Source organism: Oratosquilla oratoria, chromosome 3 (assembly GCF_046742065.1).
Source record: "Oratosquilla oratoria isolate Oo_2021 chromosome 3, ASM4674206v1, whole genome shotgun sequence".
In the NCBI taxonomy this organism is placed as follows: domain Eukaryota; kingdom Metazoa; phylum Arthropoda; class Malacostraca; order Stomatopoda; family Squillidae; genus Oratosquilla; species Oratosquilla oratoria.
Window position 1 is genome coordinate 56,684,665 of NC_134779.1, and position 19,764 is coordinate 56,704,428.

At 45.2% G+C, this 19,764-nt stretch overlaps 1 protein-coding gene across 1 annotated transcript; it reads right to left on the reverse strand.

Moving 5' to 3' along the window:
• Positions 1-913: 913 nt before the first annotated feature.
• LOC143023083 (uncharacterized) lies at positions 914-11,328 on the reverse strand. The gene is made up of 4 exons (XM_076181566.1): positions 10,914-11,328; positions 7,420-7,549; positions 3,714-3,891; positions 914-2,244 (listed from the first exon to the last, which is right to left on the reverse strand). The coding sequence occupies exons 2-4, from the start codon at positions 7,480-7,482 to the stop codon at positions 1,634-1,636; spliced, it is 852 nt and encodes a 283-aa protein (XP_076037681.1). The 5' UTR covers positions 7,483-7,549; positions 10,914-11,328; the 3' UTR covers positions 914-1,633.
• Between the last annotated feature and the right edge of the window lie 8,436 nt (positions 11,329-19,764).

The window sequence follows — 19,764 nt, forward strand, 5'->3', positions numbered from 1 at the left end:
CAGCCGGGCATGGTCACGAGATAGCTGGAAAATCGTGGATGATAACTTTATCAGAAAACTCTTGGAGCACCTACCCCTAATATAAGCTATAATAAGGTATTGACTTCTTGTTGTATTTACCAATATTTTCGGGACTTGGGACAACCCTGCGCACCACGGGACCAGTTATGTTGCATTATTTTTACTATGTAGACTAATCTCCACTCAAGAAATGTACATAATAATATTGATATAATATGTGAACAAATAGATAAGGATAGATACGTACGTACTGATCACTTCATACTTTTTACAGCGATGTTGTCCCTAAGGCTAAGGGATCAGAGAAAACGAAAGGATACCTTTGTTTTAGCAGAACAAATGGCAAATTTACATACAATGAAGAAGGAAATTAACATAATGTAAGAGTTCTAAATATGTGCAAGAAAAAAAATGTAACTTGACTACATGAAGACAGAAAAAATCCAATGTCGACAGTGAGGTATAGGCTATATAAATTCACTCAAACTATATTTAGGCTGTAAGAGATTTTCAGTATTATAGTAATATTTCTGCAACAAGAGCAAATTCTAATGTACTGAAAATTGGCAGGAGGGAAATGAGTAAATTCAGAAATGAATATGACATGAAGCTCAAACCGATATTTACAGAAATCTTGCAGCGACGGTACTTGGTGTTGTCGAGGAAGATCAGTGGACTGAAACTGGTTAAGCAATGACCAGAGTTCAGATGAAATAGACAAATACGCAAATAACAAACACGTGATAAACAGCTTCAAGTGCCCAGTGTAACCAGAAGAAATGTCAACAAGTGTCTAGTATAGCAAGAAAAATATAAACAATCAAGAACTAGAAAGGACCGTGTATGAAAAGCTTGCAGGTCGATATTAAGGTAGGTGAAAATGAAACAAAGCTTACAATTAACACTATTTAAGAAATATATTACAGACATTTCTGCAGGAAATATTTTGTTAATAGCAAACTTGATATTTGAAAATTAGGACAAAAGGCCCTGTGGTCAAGAATACTTAAGATTCTTGTGGTAGAGGACAAGAGAGAGCATTGATCACTGTTGCTGAAGTGTCAATTTTGTCAACGTTATATCGACCCACTCACCAGTCCATCGTTCTCCATAAGGTGATTTCTTTTCCATTAAGTTTAACACTGACATTTTTTAATTTTCTTCTTTCTGTTGTGTAGAAAGATCTATTTTTTTCTATGGAATGGTTAGGCTAGATGAAATTAGGAGCTGTTGAATAACATTTAGTATCGTGTTAAATATCCGTGTTTGCGTGCTTTTGAAATTTTTCCTTATATTCTAAAATCTAACGAGATTAGGTAAGGTTGACCATCGTCTCGACTCTACAATGGTTGACAAAAACAAACATCTCAGTCTTTAAAAAGTTACAACTTAAATAACGCTACCATCGCTTGTCTTCGACGATTTGTCATTGAAAACAACGTTCGTAGGAAAAAGAAAATCTGTTGATAGCATAATGATAATGGCTAAACCAAGCTGAAGTTTGCCAACTGAAAATATGTGAAACTCTGCCGATTAGACAGTGCACTTAGTTAAGAAATAATCCAAGCAGATAATGGGGGGGGGGGATTAATTGAGGATTTGGGGCTAAAGTTTAAGAGTAGCTAGGTGGAGCAGATGCGGCAGTGTCATCCCCTGCCGTTAGAGTGAACTCGCCCGCCTTACTGGAGTGCATCATGGACATGGGGTCGTTGTGCATTATCATTTCCGTAGGAGCAACGAAGGCAGTGGGGCCCTGCATGCCCAGGTTATCTTGGGGCTGCTGCTGCGGGTGAATGGTATACTGCTGCGGGAGGTCAACGTAACCCTGTTGCTGTGGTTGCGGGAACATGTACGGGGCCGGACTGCTTCTTCCAAAACCGAGCTCGCATCCTTGTGGATACCCGGTCGCCACCGCCACGTTTTGCAACGTTCCTGGAGGCCCACCAGGCGCTGTGTAACAGCCCTGCTGGACCAGCGGAGGCTGACTACAGGCTGAGGAGAAACTGCCCCCAGAGGGTCGGGGGTGGTGCACTGTAGGGAAGGACGCAGCCACGGCCGGCTGGGTGACAGTGATGTACTGGCGTTCGAAGTCGTCGTTGAAGAACCCTGCGGGGGACCCGGAGACGCCGGGGGCGCCTGGGAGGATGGTCAGCGTCTCCTTCATGGCCCGGTAGCGCCGTTTGATGAGGCACGTGAACACCACGCTCGTTATAAGCATCGTGCCTGGAAGACAGCTTACAAGGTGATATAAATCAAGCAACAGCAACACATGAATTTAAATCTAAAATATGATTGGAAACTAAGGATATAAGTTAAGTAGGAACTGTACATGAATTTGAGGCTAAGTTTGATAAATTGAAGAGTAGGACATTGGACATAACGAGCGTCGCTCCTTTCCTGCATACTAAAAATATTGTAGGCAATTGCAATTAGGTAAATATAGGTGCACCGCAATGAGAGCGATGACGATGGGGCTGATAACTGAAGGTAACGGTAATAACGGTGGACAAGTTCTCCGGCGATGAGGGGGCGGCAGGAGAGAATGATTTCTGGAGGCCCTTAGTCACAACCCACACGGCAGTTGGTATCCCGTGAAAGGATTCGGGAATAGCACAGTTGCCTACACGACTGAGCGTCCTAACCAGGACCCGCTCCGCTCCCCCACGTTGTGAAGGGACGAGAAAAGGTCCCCTAAGCATAGACTCCCGAAACCTAACCTGGCTGGGCAGGCTGGAGCCTTCCAAAAACCAAGGTTCCTGTATTGCACTCCCGCCTCACCCATTAACACCTGTGAACAAAGTGGAGCCCGTCGGAAATAATCTATGAATGCAGCACCGAAACAATTGTCTACCCTCCCTACAACCTTCGACCTTATCGACAGGCCAGTGACTGCATCCCTGATCCCCTTAAGATGTATTGCATTCCCAAGTTCGTATCTGGCTCCATTGCTTCTGACCCAGGGCAGTGGGCAGGATACAGGGATGACCCGTCATCCACGAGGAACTAATGTGAGAGGGATGGGAGTGGATACGTGCCTTTTCACATGGATACCCCCCCTTGTAAGAGAGAGAGAATAAAACTTCAATATATAGATAACATTCTCACATTTACCCAGGCTTGCCAACCATAAACTTGACCTTTGCTGAGACGAAATGGACCCTGACCTGGACTACCTGAAATATGGCCCTAATGGTGGGTATTGACGCTGCCGAGGTGGACAGAATGGTCTGACTGACGCGAAAGGTTCTCGACGCAACACGAAGACATTTGGCGGACGGGATCTCCCATGAGCGCCGGTCTTCTCCACATCCCCCAGATGCTGTATATTTACAACAGTCAGGTAACACAGACACACACACACACACACAATGAAGCCAGGTATGACAAATGAGAGTAAGAGACAGGACTTCATGAATGTTGGTTTTTTTCTGTATACTCGTGTGTGCGAGCGAGCGCGCGCGCACACACACACACACACACACACACACACACACACACACACACACACTGCAAACTGACACTCCAGCTTTGGTAGTCAATGAGTTAGTGTTTGCGTGTATGTGTAAGGTCACAGCATGACCCACATATCAGGCCATATATGAGCATAGAGGTCTGATACAGGAGAGAAAAAGTTGTCGATCACGAGTCCAAAACGTGATCTAAGGTGATGAATTCCATGTAACCACGCTCACCTCCGAAGCTGACGAGGATGGCGCCGGCCACTAGGGATGGGTCGGTGTAGTTTTGGCCCCAGTCGTCGAACATGAGTGAGGTAGCGGTGACGAGGGCCATGACGCCCACCAGGGTCGTGAAGAGTCCGAAACAGCCCAGGCACAGGACGCTCTGTCCACCGATGATCATGCCACCTAGCTGCAGGCGACGAGACCGAAGTGTATCCATTAGTATAAAAAAAAAAAAAAAAAGAGAGAGAAGGGAGGGGGCGCCTGCACGTATGAATGCATACATGATCCAGTAATCAGCAACTGAATAGAATTCACCATGTAAAAAAAAAATTCTGTTCCTGGCTTGTAATCACTTTTTTATGTTACTTAGGTCACAAATAAACAATAAATGCTATTAAACAGGTTTGGGTTTGTAAGAACTATAGGCTAGCTACTAGCATTCAACCTAATACAATTTTAGAATTGCAGTAAAAGCAATTAATGTCATATTTTCGAGTGCAATTTGTTGCTCTTTTGTCCAAATTTGATGACTATAGCCTGAATTACCCTAATTATTTTTTACATGTATGGTCATTTAACATGTTTATAATTTATACTTTCAGAACAATAAGATCCATATTTTCTGATTGCATATATTTCTATGTTTTCAGATGGCTTTAAGGTGTTGCCGGCATCTTCTGCCATATATGTGGCGAGTATATAACAAAGAGAGGCAAAACATTCTCCTTGGAAACGTCGGTGAAGGTTTGTGAAGCCCACCAGAAGTACTTTGGAATGCCAGTTAGGGACCAGGACAAAGCCTAGACCCCTCACTACTGTTGTGAGCACTGCAAGAAGACGCTGGAAGGGTGGTTTCGAGGTGAGAAAAGGTCCCTGAAATTCTCCAGCCCACGGGTCTGGCTAGAGCCAACAGACCACTCCACTTTTTTTTTTCTTTTTTTTTTTTTCATGGTGGATGTTAGCAAGCGGCAGGAAAGAAAGAATGCTGCTGTTCCAAATATCCCGTGCCGGTGCTACCTGCTCCAGGTGAAATCCAAGACAAGTATTTTAATGAAGAGGAGGAGATGGATACTGAGGACTTGGCTTACCTGCCTGAGGTACCATAGAAAGTTCCTCACTTCCCAAATCAAAAAGAAGTAAATGACTTGGTCAGGGATATGGGTCCGACCAAGTCCAATGCAGAGCTATTCATCTCCAGGATGAAGTAGTGGAACTTCTTCAAGGAGGAGGCGCAGATGACAAGTCAGAGAAGTCGGCGCGAACCTTTCTAGGGCTTTTACACTGTTAAGAATGGCCTCTGATTCTGTCATGATGCGCCTGGACTGTTTGACGTTATCGGGGTGCCGTTTGTGCCCAAACAATGGCTGCTCTTCATAAACAGCTTTACCACAAGTTTGAAGTCGGTCTCCACAATGGAAACAAATTCTCGACGCTGCCCCTACCCCATTCAGTCAGCCTGAAGGAAGACTGCTACAGTGTGAAAGTCACCCTGGAAGCTCTGCAATACAAACAGTACAATTGGGAAATCATTGGAGACTTTAAGATGGTGGCTTTCCTGCTTGGTCTCCAGGGAGGCTTGATCAAATTCCAATGCTTCCTCTGCCTTTGGGACGGCAGAGCCACCTCTGACCACTACAACAGGAAGAACTGGAAACAGCGAACAGAATTTGTAGTTGGGACCCGGAACGTCATGTGGGAACCACTGGTTGATCCCAGGATTGTGCTCATGCCGCCACTGTACATCAAGTTGGGGTTGAAGCAGTTCGTGAAGGCTCTCAACCAGGAATCAGCCGATTTTTAGTACTTTATTGAGTTCTTCCCCAAGTTATCTGAGGCCAAAACCAAAGGTGGGATTTTTCTTGGACCTCGGATAACGAGGGTGCTTGAGTATTCAGAGTTCTCCAATAAGCTCAGTAGGATTGAGAGAGAGAACAGCATGGAACTGTTTCATAGCAGTTGTCAAGGGCTTCCTGGGGAACCACAAAGCTGAAAACTACCAGCAGCTGTTGCAGGATCTGGTAAAGGTTTTTGGCGCCATGGGATGCCTTAAACCTCATATACTGGACGCTCACCTGAACAAATTCAAGTGCAGTATGGGAGCCTACTCAGAAGAACAAAGCGAGCGGCTTCACCAAAATATTAAGGAGATAGAGCGGAGGTACCAGGGCAACTACAATGAGAAAATGAAGGGGGGACTATTGTATATCTGGGGGCTGGTTTGGGAGTGCAACCCGGACCACAACCGCATATCAAGGAAATCCAGTCATTTCTGACGTGTTTAAGTTGCTTTATAACTGCCTTTTGTAGCTATTTGTTTGTTTTTTATAAGCTTGTGTAAAAAATAAATATATACTTTTTTATTTAATTATATGAACTGATAAATTAAAAAATCTTGAAAAACATGAACATTTCGAAATATCAGTCCTTATCACAAACCCAAACTTCTGATTAAATTTTATATATATATATATATATATATATATATATATATATATATATATATATATATATATCATGATAATGGGATATAACAGACCAGGAAATGACACTTAGAACCGGAGAACAGAAACTGTGTTACACGTTGTTATCTGTCCATTCTGTCTCACCGCTGTGACTTGCGGCAACCTGGCTGTATGACGCCTTAGCGCCTACTCACCTACATGGCACGTCGCCAAAGACTTAATTTGTCAGGCGCCCCACTCTCGCCCACCTCGTGGCTCCCCCCCCCCTCCCTTCCTTCCTCCCTGTCATTCTGTGTGAAAGAAAATGTAAGATAAAGTCAGAATTGGTGGAGAGATCTTGGACCTTGTCCGGAGACGAAGCGCCAGTCCCTCGGGACTGCACCTCTAGATGAAGGCGAGGATGTTGATGGGATTTGAAGAAAGCAGGGAGGGAGGTGATTCTCTCTGACGTCCAATATTGGTTCCTAGATGGATGTCGCCGCTGCCACTGCAGGGCAGAAGACGGATTGATCCTGTGTGTAGCTAGCCAGCTAGTTAGTTGATTAGTTATGAACCGAATATGGCTGCTTTTGCACTAGTCTCCATAGCACCCAGAGACTGTGCATGGAAGATCGTCCAGTGGACGCAAAAAAAAAAAAAAAAATAGAATAAAAGTGGGGGCCTACTTCGTTCAGCTTTGTAAGAGCCGAGGTTCACAGCCTACTTTCACGTGTACCCCCTTCTTATGAACTGCTATTGTTTAACTTCCTGGAAATGACTTCAACAACAAATTTAATATTTTTACTGGTGGTTTTCGATCATAAAACACCAAAATGTTTGATCAAACACCAGAAAAATATGACGTCAGTGCTCGCTTCGCGAGTTTCGGTTCACGGTTCCACTTGTGAACCCTCGTGGGCCACTCGGGGTCCATGAACCACGGTTGGGGGGGGGGGGTAGCGAGACCATCCGTGCTTCTTTCCTCCATGTCTCATGGCACCAAGATCTCGATGTTCGTGTTTGGGCGATGATGAAACAGGTGGCCCCTGTCTGCCCCGTCGGATGGGAAGGAGTGGCCACTTGCACGGAATGGGTTTCATAGTTTGCACAACTCACCTCTCCCCGCCCCTCCCCTCACAGCAGGCACTCACAGGACTCGTTCGTCGTAGGATACTATCTTTACCTACTTAGCTCTTTGGGGCTGAGGCGACCCGCAACGGGTTGCAAGGAAATTGTTAGAATTTGGTGGGTTGAGGAAGAGAGGATCAACTCACCTGAATGGATTGGTGGGCGGTCGGGAAGACCCCAAACGAAGGGGTGGACATCGAGGACACCATGGTGTCTGCCTGCGAGTGGGTTTGTCCTGATGAGGGTCAACAGCTGCAGCAGCGGCGCCGAAGAGGCCTGAAACGATGATCACAGCAAAGAATAAAATATATTTTTTTTACCTTACGAGACAGGATTAGGCACCTTAACTTACGCTCCATGGAAAGACGTAGAGTGCGGGGTGATCTAATGGGTTAAGGGCTATAACAAGGGTGATGCATGCAAGGTCATCATATTAAGGCAGTAGAACAGGACTCAAAGTGAAGGGTTGAGTTGGGCAAATTTAGATTTAAGAAGGATATAGGCAAGGACTGGTTTACAAATAGAGTGGTTAACGAATGAAATAGACTTAGTAACCATTATGTAGTGAGTGCTGAAACTATTGATTGTTTTAAGAGAAGTTGAGATAACTTTATGGACGGGGATGATATGTAGTGAAGAACATGAAATTGTCTAGTGTAGGCCTTATGGTCTCTTGCAGTCTTCCCCATCCTTATGTTCTTTGGTAGTGAGGCCACTGTCGCGGATAAAGCGACCAAACTAAGGCGTGTCTTGTCCGGGGGTGTTTTGTCCGGCTACCATCCACTCCACCCAGGTCAGGGCGGCTTGACCCTTTAGGTCAGCGTTTCTCAACCAGGGTTCCCCGGAACCCTAAGGTTCCGCGAAAGGTCCTTAAGGGTTCCGCGAGAACAAGTGAGATAAGCTAATGCACTTTTTATTTTTTGTTTAATTTCATATACGTAATATACTTAAACACGCACGACAAATTCTTGGTTATTGTAATAATGTAATATAGACATAATCCTATCTGACCTATTATTACGGTGAAAAGAAAATGAGAAAGATAAGGTATACTTTTTTTTTTTTTTTCTTGCGCAGGGGTTCCTTGAGACATGCAGTTTATTTTAAAGATTACGTAAGAGTAACAAGGTTGAGAAACGCTGCTTTAGGGTCTTTATGTGACCCCAAACGCAACATTTATCTTCATCCTTTGTCCCGCGCCGCTGGTGACGAAAGCGGTGTCCGGAGATAAGCTCGCAAGACAAAAACTCCCAAGACACAAACTCACCCTGAAACAAAGACAAAATCTCACACTTTTTCCGTTTTCTTTATTGAATCTTTCTTCTCTCCCGTCCCCCTTCTCCATAGGTTCTTGTCGTGAGCAGAACCGAACGGTTGCCTTGCGCAACATTGTAAAATTGCGGCATTCTGACATGATTCTGGGGAAATGCAGGAGGAGGAGGAAGAGACTGCGGCAAAGTGGCAATGTGAAAGAGTGACTGCGGGCTCTTCAGTGTACACTATGTGTGATATACTGTAATGTACGGTGCAGTATACTCTCATGTGCACTGTACAGTAAACGTGTACTGCATTGCACTGCGCAGTACATGCATAGTACACTGTAGGTATATATAGTGTACTGTACTGCGAAGGAAATGGTCTTCAGTGGAATAAAATTGCCTAGATGCTGCTAGAATGAAACACTATAGTAAAATGCAGCCACCACGGATGGGGGAAGAGGGCGTGGCTCCTAGTTGTATCTGAAGTGTCAAATCACGAAGACAAACGCTGAAATCGCGTCTCTGTACTGAGCGAGGGCAGATGTGTATTTGTGTGTGGGTGGGTGGGTGGGTGGGGGGGGGAGTTTTACAGACTTTTTATTTAATTTTATTTTTACTTATTTATTTATTTATTCATTTATTATTATTTTTGCAGAATCGTCCGACGGCACTGCCCTCCTCGCCGGCCCCTCTCTCACTCCCACTTACATATGGATCTGAAAGGATGACCACTCAACTGCCCATCCAATGCCACCCCCCCACCTCTCTTACTTCCTCCATTCCTCCCTCTCTCCCTCGCTCTCTCCCTCTCTCTCTTCCTCCCACCCTCTCTCTCTCTCTCTCTCTCTCTCTCTCTCTCTCTCTCTCTCTCTCTCTCTCTCTCTCTCTCTCTCTCTCTCTCTCTCTGCCTCTCTCTCTCTCTGCCTCTCTCTATCACGCACTCTCTCTCACTCTCTCTCACTCTCACCCACTCTCTCTCACTCTCACCCATTCTCTCTCACTCTCACCCACTCTCTCTCACTCTCACCCATTCTCTCTCACTCTCAATCACTCTCACTCTCACCCACGCTCTCTCACTCTCACCCACTCTCTCTCACTCTTACCCACTCTCTCTCACTCCTCTCCCTCTCTCACCCATTCTCTCTTTCACCCTCTTTCTTTCTCAACCACTCTCACTCCTCTCTCTCACCCATTCTCTCTCTATATATATCTCTCTCTCTGCCTCTCTCTCACCCACTCTCACTCTCACCCACTCTCTCTCTCACTCCTCTCCCTCTCTCACTCCTCTCCCTCTCTCACTCCTCTCCCTCTCTCACTCCTCTCCCTATCTCACCCATTCTCTCTTTCACCCTCTCTCTTTCTCACCCACTCACTCCTCTCCCTCTCCCACCCTCTCTCTTTCTCACCCACTCTCTCTCACTCCACTCCCTCTCTCACCCATTCTCTCTCTCACTCTCTCACTCTCTCGCTCTCTTTTTTCCTGTCTCAGTCTGACCTTGACTTGGCCACTGCGCCATTCGCCCGCCCGCCCGCTCGCTGTGTGTGTGCGCGCGCTCGCGCGGGCACTTTCCCCGAATTGTACCAACCAACCATACGAGATCAGAGCTATGTGCTCGTGGGATCCCGTTCCTACATCTTGTTTATCTTAACCCAGAGTTACTTTTTTTTTTTTTTTTAAGAACTCGACACACATATCGGAACTACATCTTTCCATATACAGCTTATGTAGTTGTATGTAGAGAAATGTGCTTCCGATTGTCTTGTAAACAGTCTAACCTCCTTATTTTATTTATTTGTTTGTGTGTCTGTTTTTGTGTGTGTGTGTGCGCGCGGGCGCGCGCCTGGTGTCCCTTACCTAAAAGTCTGGCGAATCAGCTGTTATCGATGAAGAAGGAGAAGGAAGAGGAGGAGTTGAGGGTTGGAGTTACATCTTGCCCGGGAGTAAAAAGGAGTTTGTTTTCCCACTCGATGAAATAAAATCGCCTGGCGGCGGCCGGGAACAAATGTAGCGTGAAAAAAAAAAAAAAAAAAAAAAAGGGCGCGAGGAGAAGGAGCATTGACAGGATGAGACTTGTTGGAGTCGGACGCTCTTCACATGAATGAAATTATTATTATTATTACTATTGTTATTGTTATTATTATTATTATTATTATTATTGTTATTATTACTTATAATTATTGCTATCATTATATATTATATATGGTATATGGATGTATATATATACATATATAATATGTGTGTGTGTGTGTATGTGTGTGTGTGTATATATATATATATATATATATATATATATACTGTATATATATATTTTTCTTTCTTTTTTTCTCCCTTTTTTCTTCCCATAACAGAGATGGAGACTAGAAAAAAATGTAAATGTCACCTGCGAGCGGAGGGGAGTCGAGCTCGGTTCTCTCTGGGTCTCGACCTCCTCGCCTTCTTCGACCCCGATCCTCCAGCAGAAGGGAACCCACGAATCAGAAGTAGAGGGAGGGGCGGCGTCCCCGATTTAGCAGGTGTAGCAAAACAAAACAATGAGTTAATAGACCTGCTTCCCCGAAGTTCACTCGCACACGCACTCGCACTTCAGTTAATACAAATTAACCCGCCATCGACACCGGGTTGATTCAAAGAAATCCGGTTGTTGTTATTGTTATTATTATTATTATTTTCCTTTTACTTTTGAGACGTGGCCGTTCGTACTGGCTAAGAGGTGAGAAGAACAACTTGACGAAAGCGGCCCACAATATCCACAGCACTGCTGTTCCTCGACTGACATTGATTGCGAGGTCGATGATATCCATCAGCCCTTCCTTCCTTATCGCGCTCCCCGCTCCAAACCTTATCGCCTAACGAAGCCCCGAGGTCGATAAGAGGTGAGCGCTTTTCTCTGTGGCCGATACCATCAAGCGGTGCTGGCTCCCTCGGACACATTCTTACTTGGATTCGGGACCTTGTGAGCGTGCAAGCAAACAAAGCAGGGGCGAAGGAAGGCCGTGGGAGCTAAGACCCCTTCCTCCTCCTTCTCCTCCTCCTCCTACTCCTCAATCACTTCCTCCTCCTCCTCCTCCTTCACCTACTCCTCAATCACCTCCTCCTCCTCCTCCTCCTCCTCCTACTCCTCAATCACCTCCTCCTCCTCCTACACCTCAATCACCCCTTCCTCCTCCTCCTCCTCCTCCTCCTACTGCTCCACCTCCTCAATCACCTCTTCCTCCTCCTACTCATCAATCACCTCCTCCTCCTCCTCCTCCTCCTCCTCCTCCTCCTCTTCCTCATTTAGCCATCGATAACATACCAAAAATTCACATGCACTTCTCTCACCATACATACAGACTTACCATCCGGATTGGGCCACCATGATGAGGTACAGAAACTGTATTGTCCCTCAGAAGATAAGCCGGTCCTGCAGTAAATCATTAAGGCTGAACAACCGCCAGGCAGGCTTTCCCAGCACACAGGGCACTGGCGATGACATTCGGTTCCTTAGGCTTGTTTCACACGTATCGACTTTTCGCCGCGTGCCGTCCACGACGCGACGTCGTGCTTTCAAATAATTACGGGTGTCTATGGACGTTTTCACACGTGGCTGTGGCGCGTGCAAGCGTCCCTAGACACCCACTGTTATTTGACAGCACGACGTCGTGTCTTGGACGGCACACGGCGAAAAGTCGATACGTGTGAAACGAGTCTTACGGGCACACGGTGGAGAAGTGGGCAGACAGCCGAGGTCGAATTAGAGTAAGATGGGCGCTGACCAGAACAAATTGATGAAAGTAAACGTCATGACAGACACAGGGAGAACCTCGTAAATCAAGATCATTTTCAACCCCCTGATGCCCTGGGGGACCGGAAGGGGCGGAGTAGGGTGGAGGTGGGGTTCCTCCAGGGCAGGATAAACAAAGAAACTCGCTTGCTGGAGCAACGAAAGTGGATCGATTGTAGAACCCACCCACCCCTCACATTGATCAATCAACTGTAGAACCTCCACTCTAACTAAAATAGATTAGGTTAAGCATCACGAGCCACGATCAACTGTAGATTGCACAACCCAGCAACACTTAATTGTACAATCCCCATACCAAGCACGTACACATGTGTATCTGTGTTGGGAGGGAGGGAGGGAGGGGGTTCTACAAATGATCCGCAAAGGCGTTAAAGCCAAGACATGACCGACGTAATCCCTTTTATTTACTTTCGATGCGACCCCCCCTCCTCCTCCTCCAACACATATACACACATTGTTCCTCCCCACCCTCTCTTTGGTAACCACAGAAAGACTGATAGGGGAACATATCAGAGGTTATGCGTGCACTGATAGCGACGTATTTTTCACTGATTACGTCCTATCCAACACGCATTCTCATACGGTTACACAACGAAATAAACTAATGGAGGGACGGACTTGCGCGTTCGGGGGAAGGCACGGGAGACTTACATTGAAGGTTAGGTTAGGTTAGGTTGATGTTCCTAAACAGGAGATGGGGATGGGGAGCTCCAGCCCTCAAACTTAAACAACTTTGTTGCCCCTCGTTTTATGTCATTCTGGTCAGTAGACACGCACACACACACACACACACACACACACACACACACACACACACACAGCATTACCCATAGATCGGTCATACGAGCTCTGAGGTCTCTTCCGGGAGGGAAAAAGCTGTCGATAACGAGTTCAACACGTGATCCAAAGACCAAGGTGAAAAACCAAGGTGAATCACACACACACACACACACACACACACACACACACACACACACACACACACACACACACACAAACTGCGATCCCATGTAGCTCTCAGTCATGTTTAGCAAATGTATTTTATCAGGATGATCTCAAATTTTTTCTCCTCCATTCTCACCCTCCCCCTCCAACACACACATAATGTGATGGCAACAAAGAGAATGGTGCAGTCTACTCTGTCATATTCAGTCGCCTTTTACGACGCTTATGGACCACGGTGGCAAAATTCTTATCCCCCCAACCATAGAAGGATCAGGAAGAACTGTTGACATTAAAGTGCCAAAGGACAAACTCAAGGAAACAGAAAAAAATGAGGGACAGCACTTGTATATAGGTATCACCATTTTATTTGATAAAGATATGTTTTCAATTCTGACACAGACAGATGTTGTGTGCCTCTGGTCCGTAGGGGCAAAAGTTTCTGTAGTCCCCTGGGGTTGGAAGCTGCTAAGGTGACGCCATGCATAGGCGATACGGCCGTAATGTGTGATTTTCAATCTGGGGGCATGCGCCCCCCCCCCCACCAAGGGAGCCATGACAAGAACTTAGGGGGCGCCTGTTTTTGGAAATTATACATTTCAGTATAATGTGGGAGAATCTAAATAATAAGAAAAATATCCATCACTCTGTCCTGGTAGAAGATAATTATGATTGTCATCTTTGTAATAAAGCAAAAGGTTTCCCTTCATCAATTATTGGCCGCAGGTAGCCATCGCTGTCGTCGTCGTCGTTGTTGTTGTTATTTTTTAATTGTCTGCGGATCTGCTACCCGCCCGGGGCTCGACCTTGCATATGGTCCGCAACAGTTCATAATACGTGAACGCAGGAGACAGCCGTGTCCACGGTATTGATGCCACTGTTAGCAGTAACGATACTCGGAGGAACCTGAGGTCACCTCAGGTCGGAGGTGAGCATAGGTTGATGGCCATTACTCAGAGTAAATGCCCTTCTTCATCTCGGCGCCGTGGCCAGGGTTCAAACACACGTCCGAAATCCCCACGAGGTTACCAGACACGCGTGTCACCACCAAGCCACGGCGGGCCCCGGAGGGTTGTTGTTGTTATGGGCTAGTTTATCGGCACTTCTGTTATGGCGGACAGTTGTGTGCCGCTGTCATGCGGTTGACAGCCGGAGCACAACGGAAGATAACATTTCCCGAGTGTACTCTACCCAGCCTGCCTCTCAAGAGCATAATAGAAGAGACTACAAGAGACCAGAAGACAGTTCCGTGTCCATTACTACCGCTCATGCCTATCCATAAAGTTGTCATCTCTCGAAGCAGCTAACAGTTTCAGCGCTCATTACATGGTGTCATGATGTTTCGTGATGTGTCATGACGTGCCACGATATGACACAAAGATATGCAAGTGTAACGCAGTGGCTTATGTAAGTTGTGTTAGGTAATGTTAGTCCATGTATCCGTGCGAGAGGTTTATAACATTATAACCGCCCTTACTAGCTATCTTATGGTGCCAATATACATATATTTATGTTGAATTCGACCACTACTAGGCTATCTTAAGCTGGACAATGAGATATGGGACTATAATAATTGGTAACTTATGATAAATGATCAGAGACAGGAAATTTTCTGCGGAGTGCGGTGGAGTACACAAATGGATCGATTTGCAGTGAAGGGTCAAGGGGCAATACAACAACGACGGCACAGGAAAGTAGTGCCATCACAAATCGTGCTTATTTCTTAGCAAGATTCAGATAGATAGCAAATGGTAGATTGTGAACCTTCTTCAGGCAAGAATAAAGTGGAAGGATTGTGTGAAGCCAGGTAGATTGGAATGTAGACTAGGCCTATAGATGTAACAAGATGACACCTGCCCTTGGCGCTTGTACGTGCCCCACATATAACAAGAGGGTCGCGTGCTGTGCCAACACACTCGCGCCCTCGTCCAAACTCCTCACATCTTAGTAAGTTCACTCTGTACATATGTAGTTATATAAGTAAAGTTGTTATATTTTGCATTTCGCCTTTATTTCATATCTGGCGTAAGAAAGAAAATCTCCCAACTAAAGTCATAAAGTACGCTGGTAATTGGATTGATAGAGCTGATCAAATCGTGGCCAGGTTTGATACAGCAAATCGAAAACAACTCTCCACATCGTGACAATGGATACTAAGTCTACTCCATTCGTCAACCGCTCTGTTGGTAAACCAATTCTTGTCTATTTTCTTAAACTTATACGATAAATATTGAGGTCAACAAGAACAGTGTAAACAAATCTTAACATAAAAATGTGGTATTTCCTCGACTCGCCAAAAGGTAAGATGAGACCATGTAGTGAGCGCTGAAAAAGAAATTGTCGTTTTAAATGAAGATTAGATAACTTTATGGATAAGAATGAAAGATGGTATGAGACATGGAACTGCCCAGTGTAGGCCTTTTAGTCTCTCGCAGTCTCTTGTATTCTTATGTTCTTAAGATGGTATGAGACATGGAACTGCCTAGTGTAGGCCTTTTAGTCTCTCGCAGTCTCCTGTATTCTTATGTTCTTATGTATCGATTGCAACAAATACCTTCGTTGAGGTTTTCATCCAGAAACCTCTTTCTAATTTGAATTTAAAACCCCCGTTTGTCAGTCAGGCGTTGTGCACTTGTGAGAAGGTCATCCACATCGATTTCTTTTGTCCCTCCCTCGCCCTCAGGAGGACTACAACGCCACCTTTCCGCCCCTTCATGCGGACAACCCTTTCATTGTTTATAGCTCGGCGTTTATGTTTGGCTGGCTCCTCCTTCCTCTCCTCTTCCTTCTCCTCCTCCTCCTCCTATCCCTCTTCTTCTTCCTCCTTCTCTTCCTGCTCTTCTTCCTCCTCCTCCTCCTCTTCTTCTCCCTCCTCCTCCCGTCCTCTTTCTCTTCCTCCTTCTCCTCTTCCTCATCTCCCTCCTCCTCCTCTTCCCCGCCCTCTTTCTCTTCCTCCCCTCCTCCTCCTCCTCCTTATCTTCCTCCCCCTCCTCTTACCTCCTCTCCCATTGGCGTAACCATCCGCCCCTCCCGCCCGCGCGCCCGATGTCGAGTGACACGCCCGCTCCAGCAGAACTTGTATGTTCTCCATTTGTTTGGTGCTACCGTTGGTGGTGGTGGTGGTGGCGGTGGTGATAACGACAGTGGTGATGGTAACAGTAGTGGTTGTCAGTCAGGCATATTTATGTATTTTATTTGTTATTTACATTATTATAGTTTTTATCTATTAATCTATTATTATTATGATTTTTTTCGCATCCGACATAGATATGGACCAAAAGGTCTCCTGTCGGCATGCTGGTGATAACGACAGTGGTAATGGTAACAGTGGTGGTAGTGGTAGTATTTATGTATTTTATTTGTTATTTACATTATTATAGTTTTTATCTATTAATCTATTATTATTATGATTTTTTTCGCATCCGACATAGATATGGACCAAAAGGTCTCCTGTCGGCATGCTCCGCCTTTGTAATCCTTTGTAATAGTAATTTGTAGTGATAAGAGGATGATATTAATAGCTGTAAGGGTTGTGATGATGGAGAGGGTGTGACAGTTGTTGTGGTGGTGATGGTAGCGGAGGTGATTTGTGCCCCCCCACCCAAAGAAAAAAAAAATAAACCCACACATCCTTTTTTTCTTCTTCTTCTTCTTCTTCTTCTTCTTCTTCTTCTCCTTCTTCTCCTTCTCCTTCTCCTTCTCCTTCTCCTCTTTCTCCTTCTCTTCTCCTTCTCCTTCTCCTCCTTCTCTCCTCCTTCTTCTCTTCTTCTCCTTCCTCCTTCTTCTCCTTCTTCTCCCTCTTCTTCTCCTTCTCTTTGTCTTTCTTCTAATCGAACCTAACCTACATGAAGAATCGTCACCACAGACCTCGACAGGATGACAATTCTTCATGTGGACTATTCTAGGGTGACAATTCTTCATGTGGGCCATCCTGGGTTTACGATTCTTCGGTTGTATAAGTTGATGACAATAAGCATAATCCTCATTCAACCAAACTTAATCTTTATTCCACTGTTGATATTCGGAGTACTGGGGTGACAATTCTTCAGGTGGGTCTCATGGGATGACGATTCTTCACGTGGAAGTTCTGGGGGTGACAATTCCTCATGTGACCCAAACCTAACCCAGCCTAACCCAACTCAACCTAACCTAACCCAATCTAACCAAACCTAATCTAACCTAACTTAACCATAATAGGAGTGGATGACGCCTGGGAGACTGTGGCGACCTGCTAGCGACGCAATCCCTCTACCCACTAACTGCCTGTGGGCGAAGAGGGCGAGGGAGACCCGGATGGCTCGGTGGCAACGTGCCCGCCGAAGAGAGAGAGGGAGGGAAGGTGGGCGGGGGGGGGGGGTGAGACCGAAGTTCGAATCCCGCCTCGAGTGGTGATGAAGAAAGGTGGACAACATGCAAAAGGGTGCAACTGTTACTAATAAGGCTTCATCCGTATGTGCATACGCATTCTTAAGATCATAGAAATGGAGAAGACTGCAGGAGACCATATGACGTACACTAGGCAGTTATCATTCCCGTGCATAAATCTATCTAGTCATTTCTTAAAATAATCAATAATTTCAGATCTCACTACATGGTTACTAAGTCAATCTGTCGGTAAACCAATTCTTGCTCACTTCCTTCATCTAAAATTGTCCAATTTAAATACATTAGTACGAGTCCTGGCTCGTTAAGGTTGCATAATTCCTTATTCAGACAACACAAACCAGTCCATCACTGTGCTGCCATGCACGAGCTGTATTATTTCAATCGGACAATTTTAGGTTTAATAAGGAAATAGGCAAAAACTGGTTTATCAACAGATGGGTTGTGAGTGCTGAAACAAATGGTTGTTTTAAGAGAAAATTTAATCTTATGGATGGGGGATGGTAGGTGGTAATGGACAGGGAACTGTATAGCGTAGGCCATATGGTCTCTCGCAGTCTCCCCCATTCTTATACCTGCAGCAGAAGAGAGAATACTATTGACCCAAAGGTCTTCCCCTAAGGTTCTCCGCCGAGGGTAATGAAGAGAGAGGGGGGATTGTCTTTTTTTGGGGGGAGGGGGGGTCAATTGGGAATGAAATGTCACTCCCACGGGCTTTGTTGGGAGTGACATTTCACTCCCAAAAAAAAAAAAAAAAAAAAAAATTGTCCTCTGGACTGGGTGCGCCATCGTACGCGCTCGTAAAGCACGTTTCGTACGCATCGACTTTGCGTCGTGTGCCGTCCACAACACGACGTCGTGCTCTCAAATAACCATGGGTGGCTAGGGACGCTTTCACACGTCACGACCCTGACCACGTGTTAGAACGTCCATAGACATCCATGGTTATTTGAAAGCACGACGTGGTGTCGTGGACGGTGCACGGCGAAAAGTCGATACGTGTGTAACGACCCCCTCAGCTGCCGGGGACACGGGACTCTGTGGACGTCAGCGACGACGAACAATGTGATGGTTATTCAGGGCCCGTGTTAGGAATTGCGGGCCCAATTAGGAATTTGATAGGGGGATCTGTACTTAGATAATATGACAAATTAACAGAGCTGGGCGCGTTACCAAAATATCTGGGGTGCATGTCCGTCAATGCATATTATATACATTATATATATATATATATATATATATATATATATATATATATATATATATATATATATATATATATATATATAGATATATAGATATATATATGTATATACATATATATGTATATATTATATTATATATCATATATATATATATATATATATATATATTTTTTTTTTTTTTTTTTTTTTTTTTACGCACTATCTGTCCGACGATAACGCGCCCAGCTCTACAAATTAAAAAAAGTGACTTCACGAGTTGACTGACAAATACTACAGTTTATAAGTCCTACAGTATTATTATTTTGTTACCAGTTGAAACGAAGTCCGTCACAGTGTTCTCTGTTCAAGGCCCAATTTGATTAAGGCCTAATTGTAGTTTACAGGAGAGAAACAATACTTATGGGGTGCTGTCTCTCACTCTCCAATTTAGCATGCCTAGTTTCAAATTCATGTGTATAGTGTGTGTGTATGTGTGTGTGTGTGTGTGTGTGATTCACTATGGTCTTGGATCACATGTTAGACTCGTGATCGACAGCTATTTCCCTACCGGTAGAGAGCTGAGAGTTCATATATGACCGATCTATGGGTACTGCTGTGACCTTACACGCATTCACACACCAACTCCCCGCCCACGAGAGTGTCCGTGTGTGTTTGTGTGTATGTGTGTACGTGCGTGCATATTCCCATGCATGCAGGACATCAGTAGAAAAAATTGATGTTGCCTACGATGCATGGCGGGGCGGAGGAGAAAGAGGAGGAGGAGGAGGAAGAGGAGGAGGAGGATTGATGGTGAGGTGGAAGGGACAAATCACGTGACTCTAGCTCAGCTACTAGCTTATGTTGTTATTTGGGGGTGGGGGGAGTCCATCCGCTTCTCGTGCACACTCCCCCAACGAACGAACGCAGGACCTTTCGCT

What these genes read in the sequence shown, in the direction of transcription:
- LOC143023083 (XM_076181566.1), bottom strand. Translation starts at nt 7,482, where the DNA reads ATGGTGTCCTCGATGTCCACCCCTTCGTTTGGGGTCTTCCCGACCGCC. An exon ending in CCGCCCACCAATCCATTCAG is followed by an intron (nt 3,892 to 7,419) that starts GTGAGTTGATCC and finishes CGTCGCCTGCAG; the next exon opens with CTAGGTGGCATGATCATCGG. An exon ending in CATCCTCGTCAGCTTCGGAG is followed by an intron (nt 2,245 to 3,713) that starts GTGAGCGTGGTT and finishes GCTGTCTTCCAG; the next exon opens with GCACGATGCTTATAACGAGC.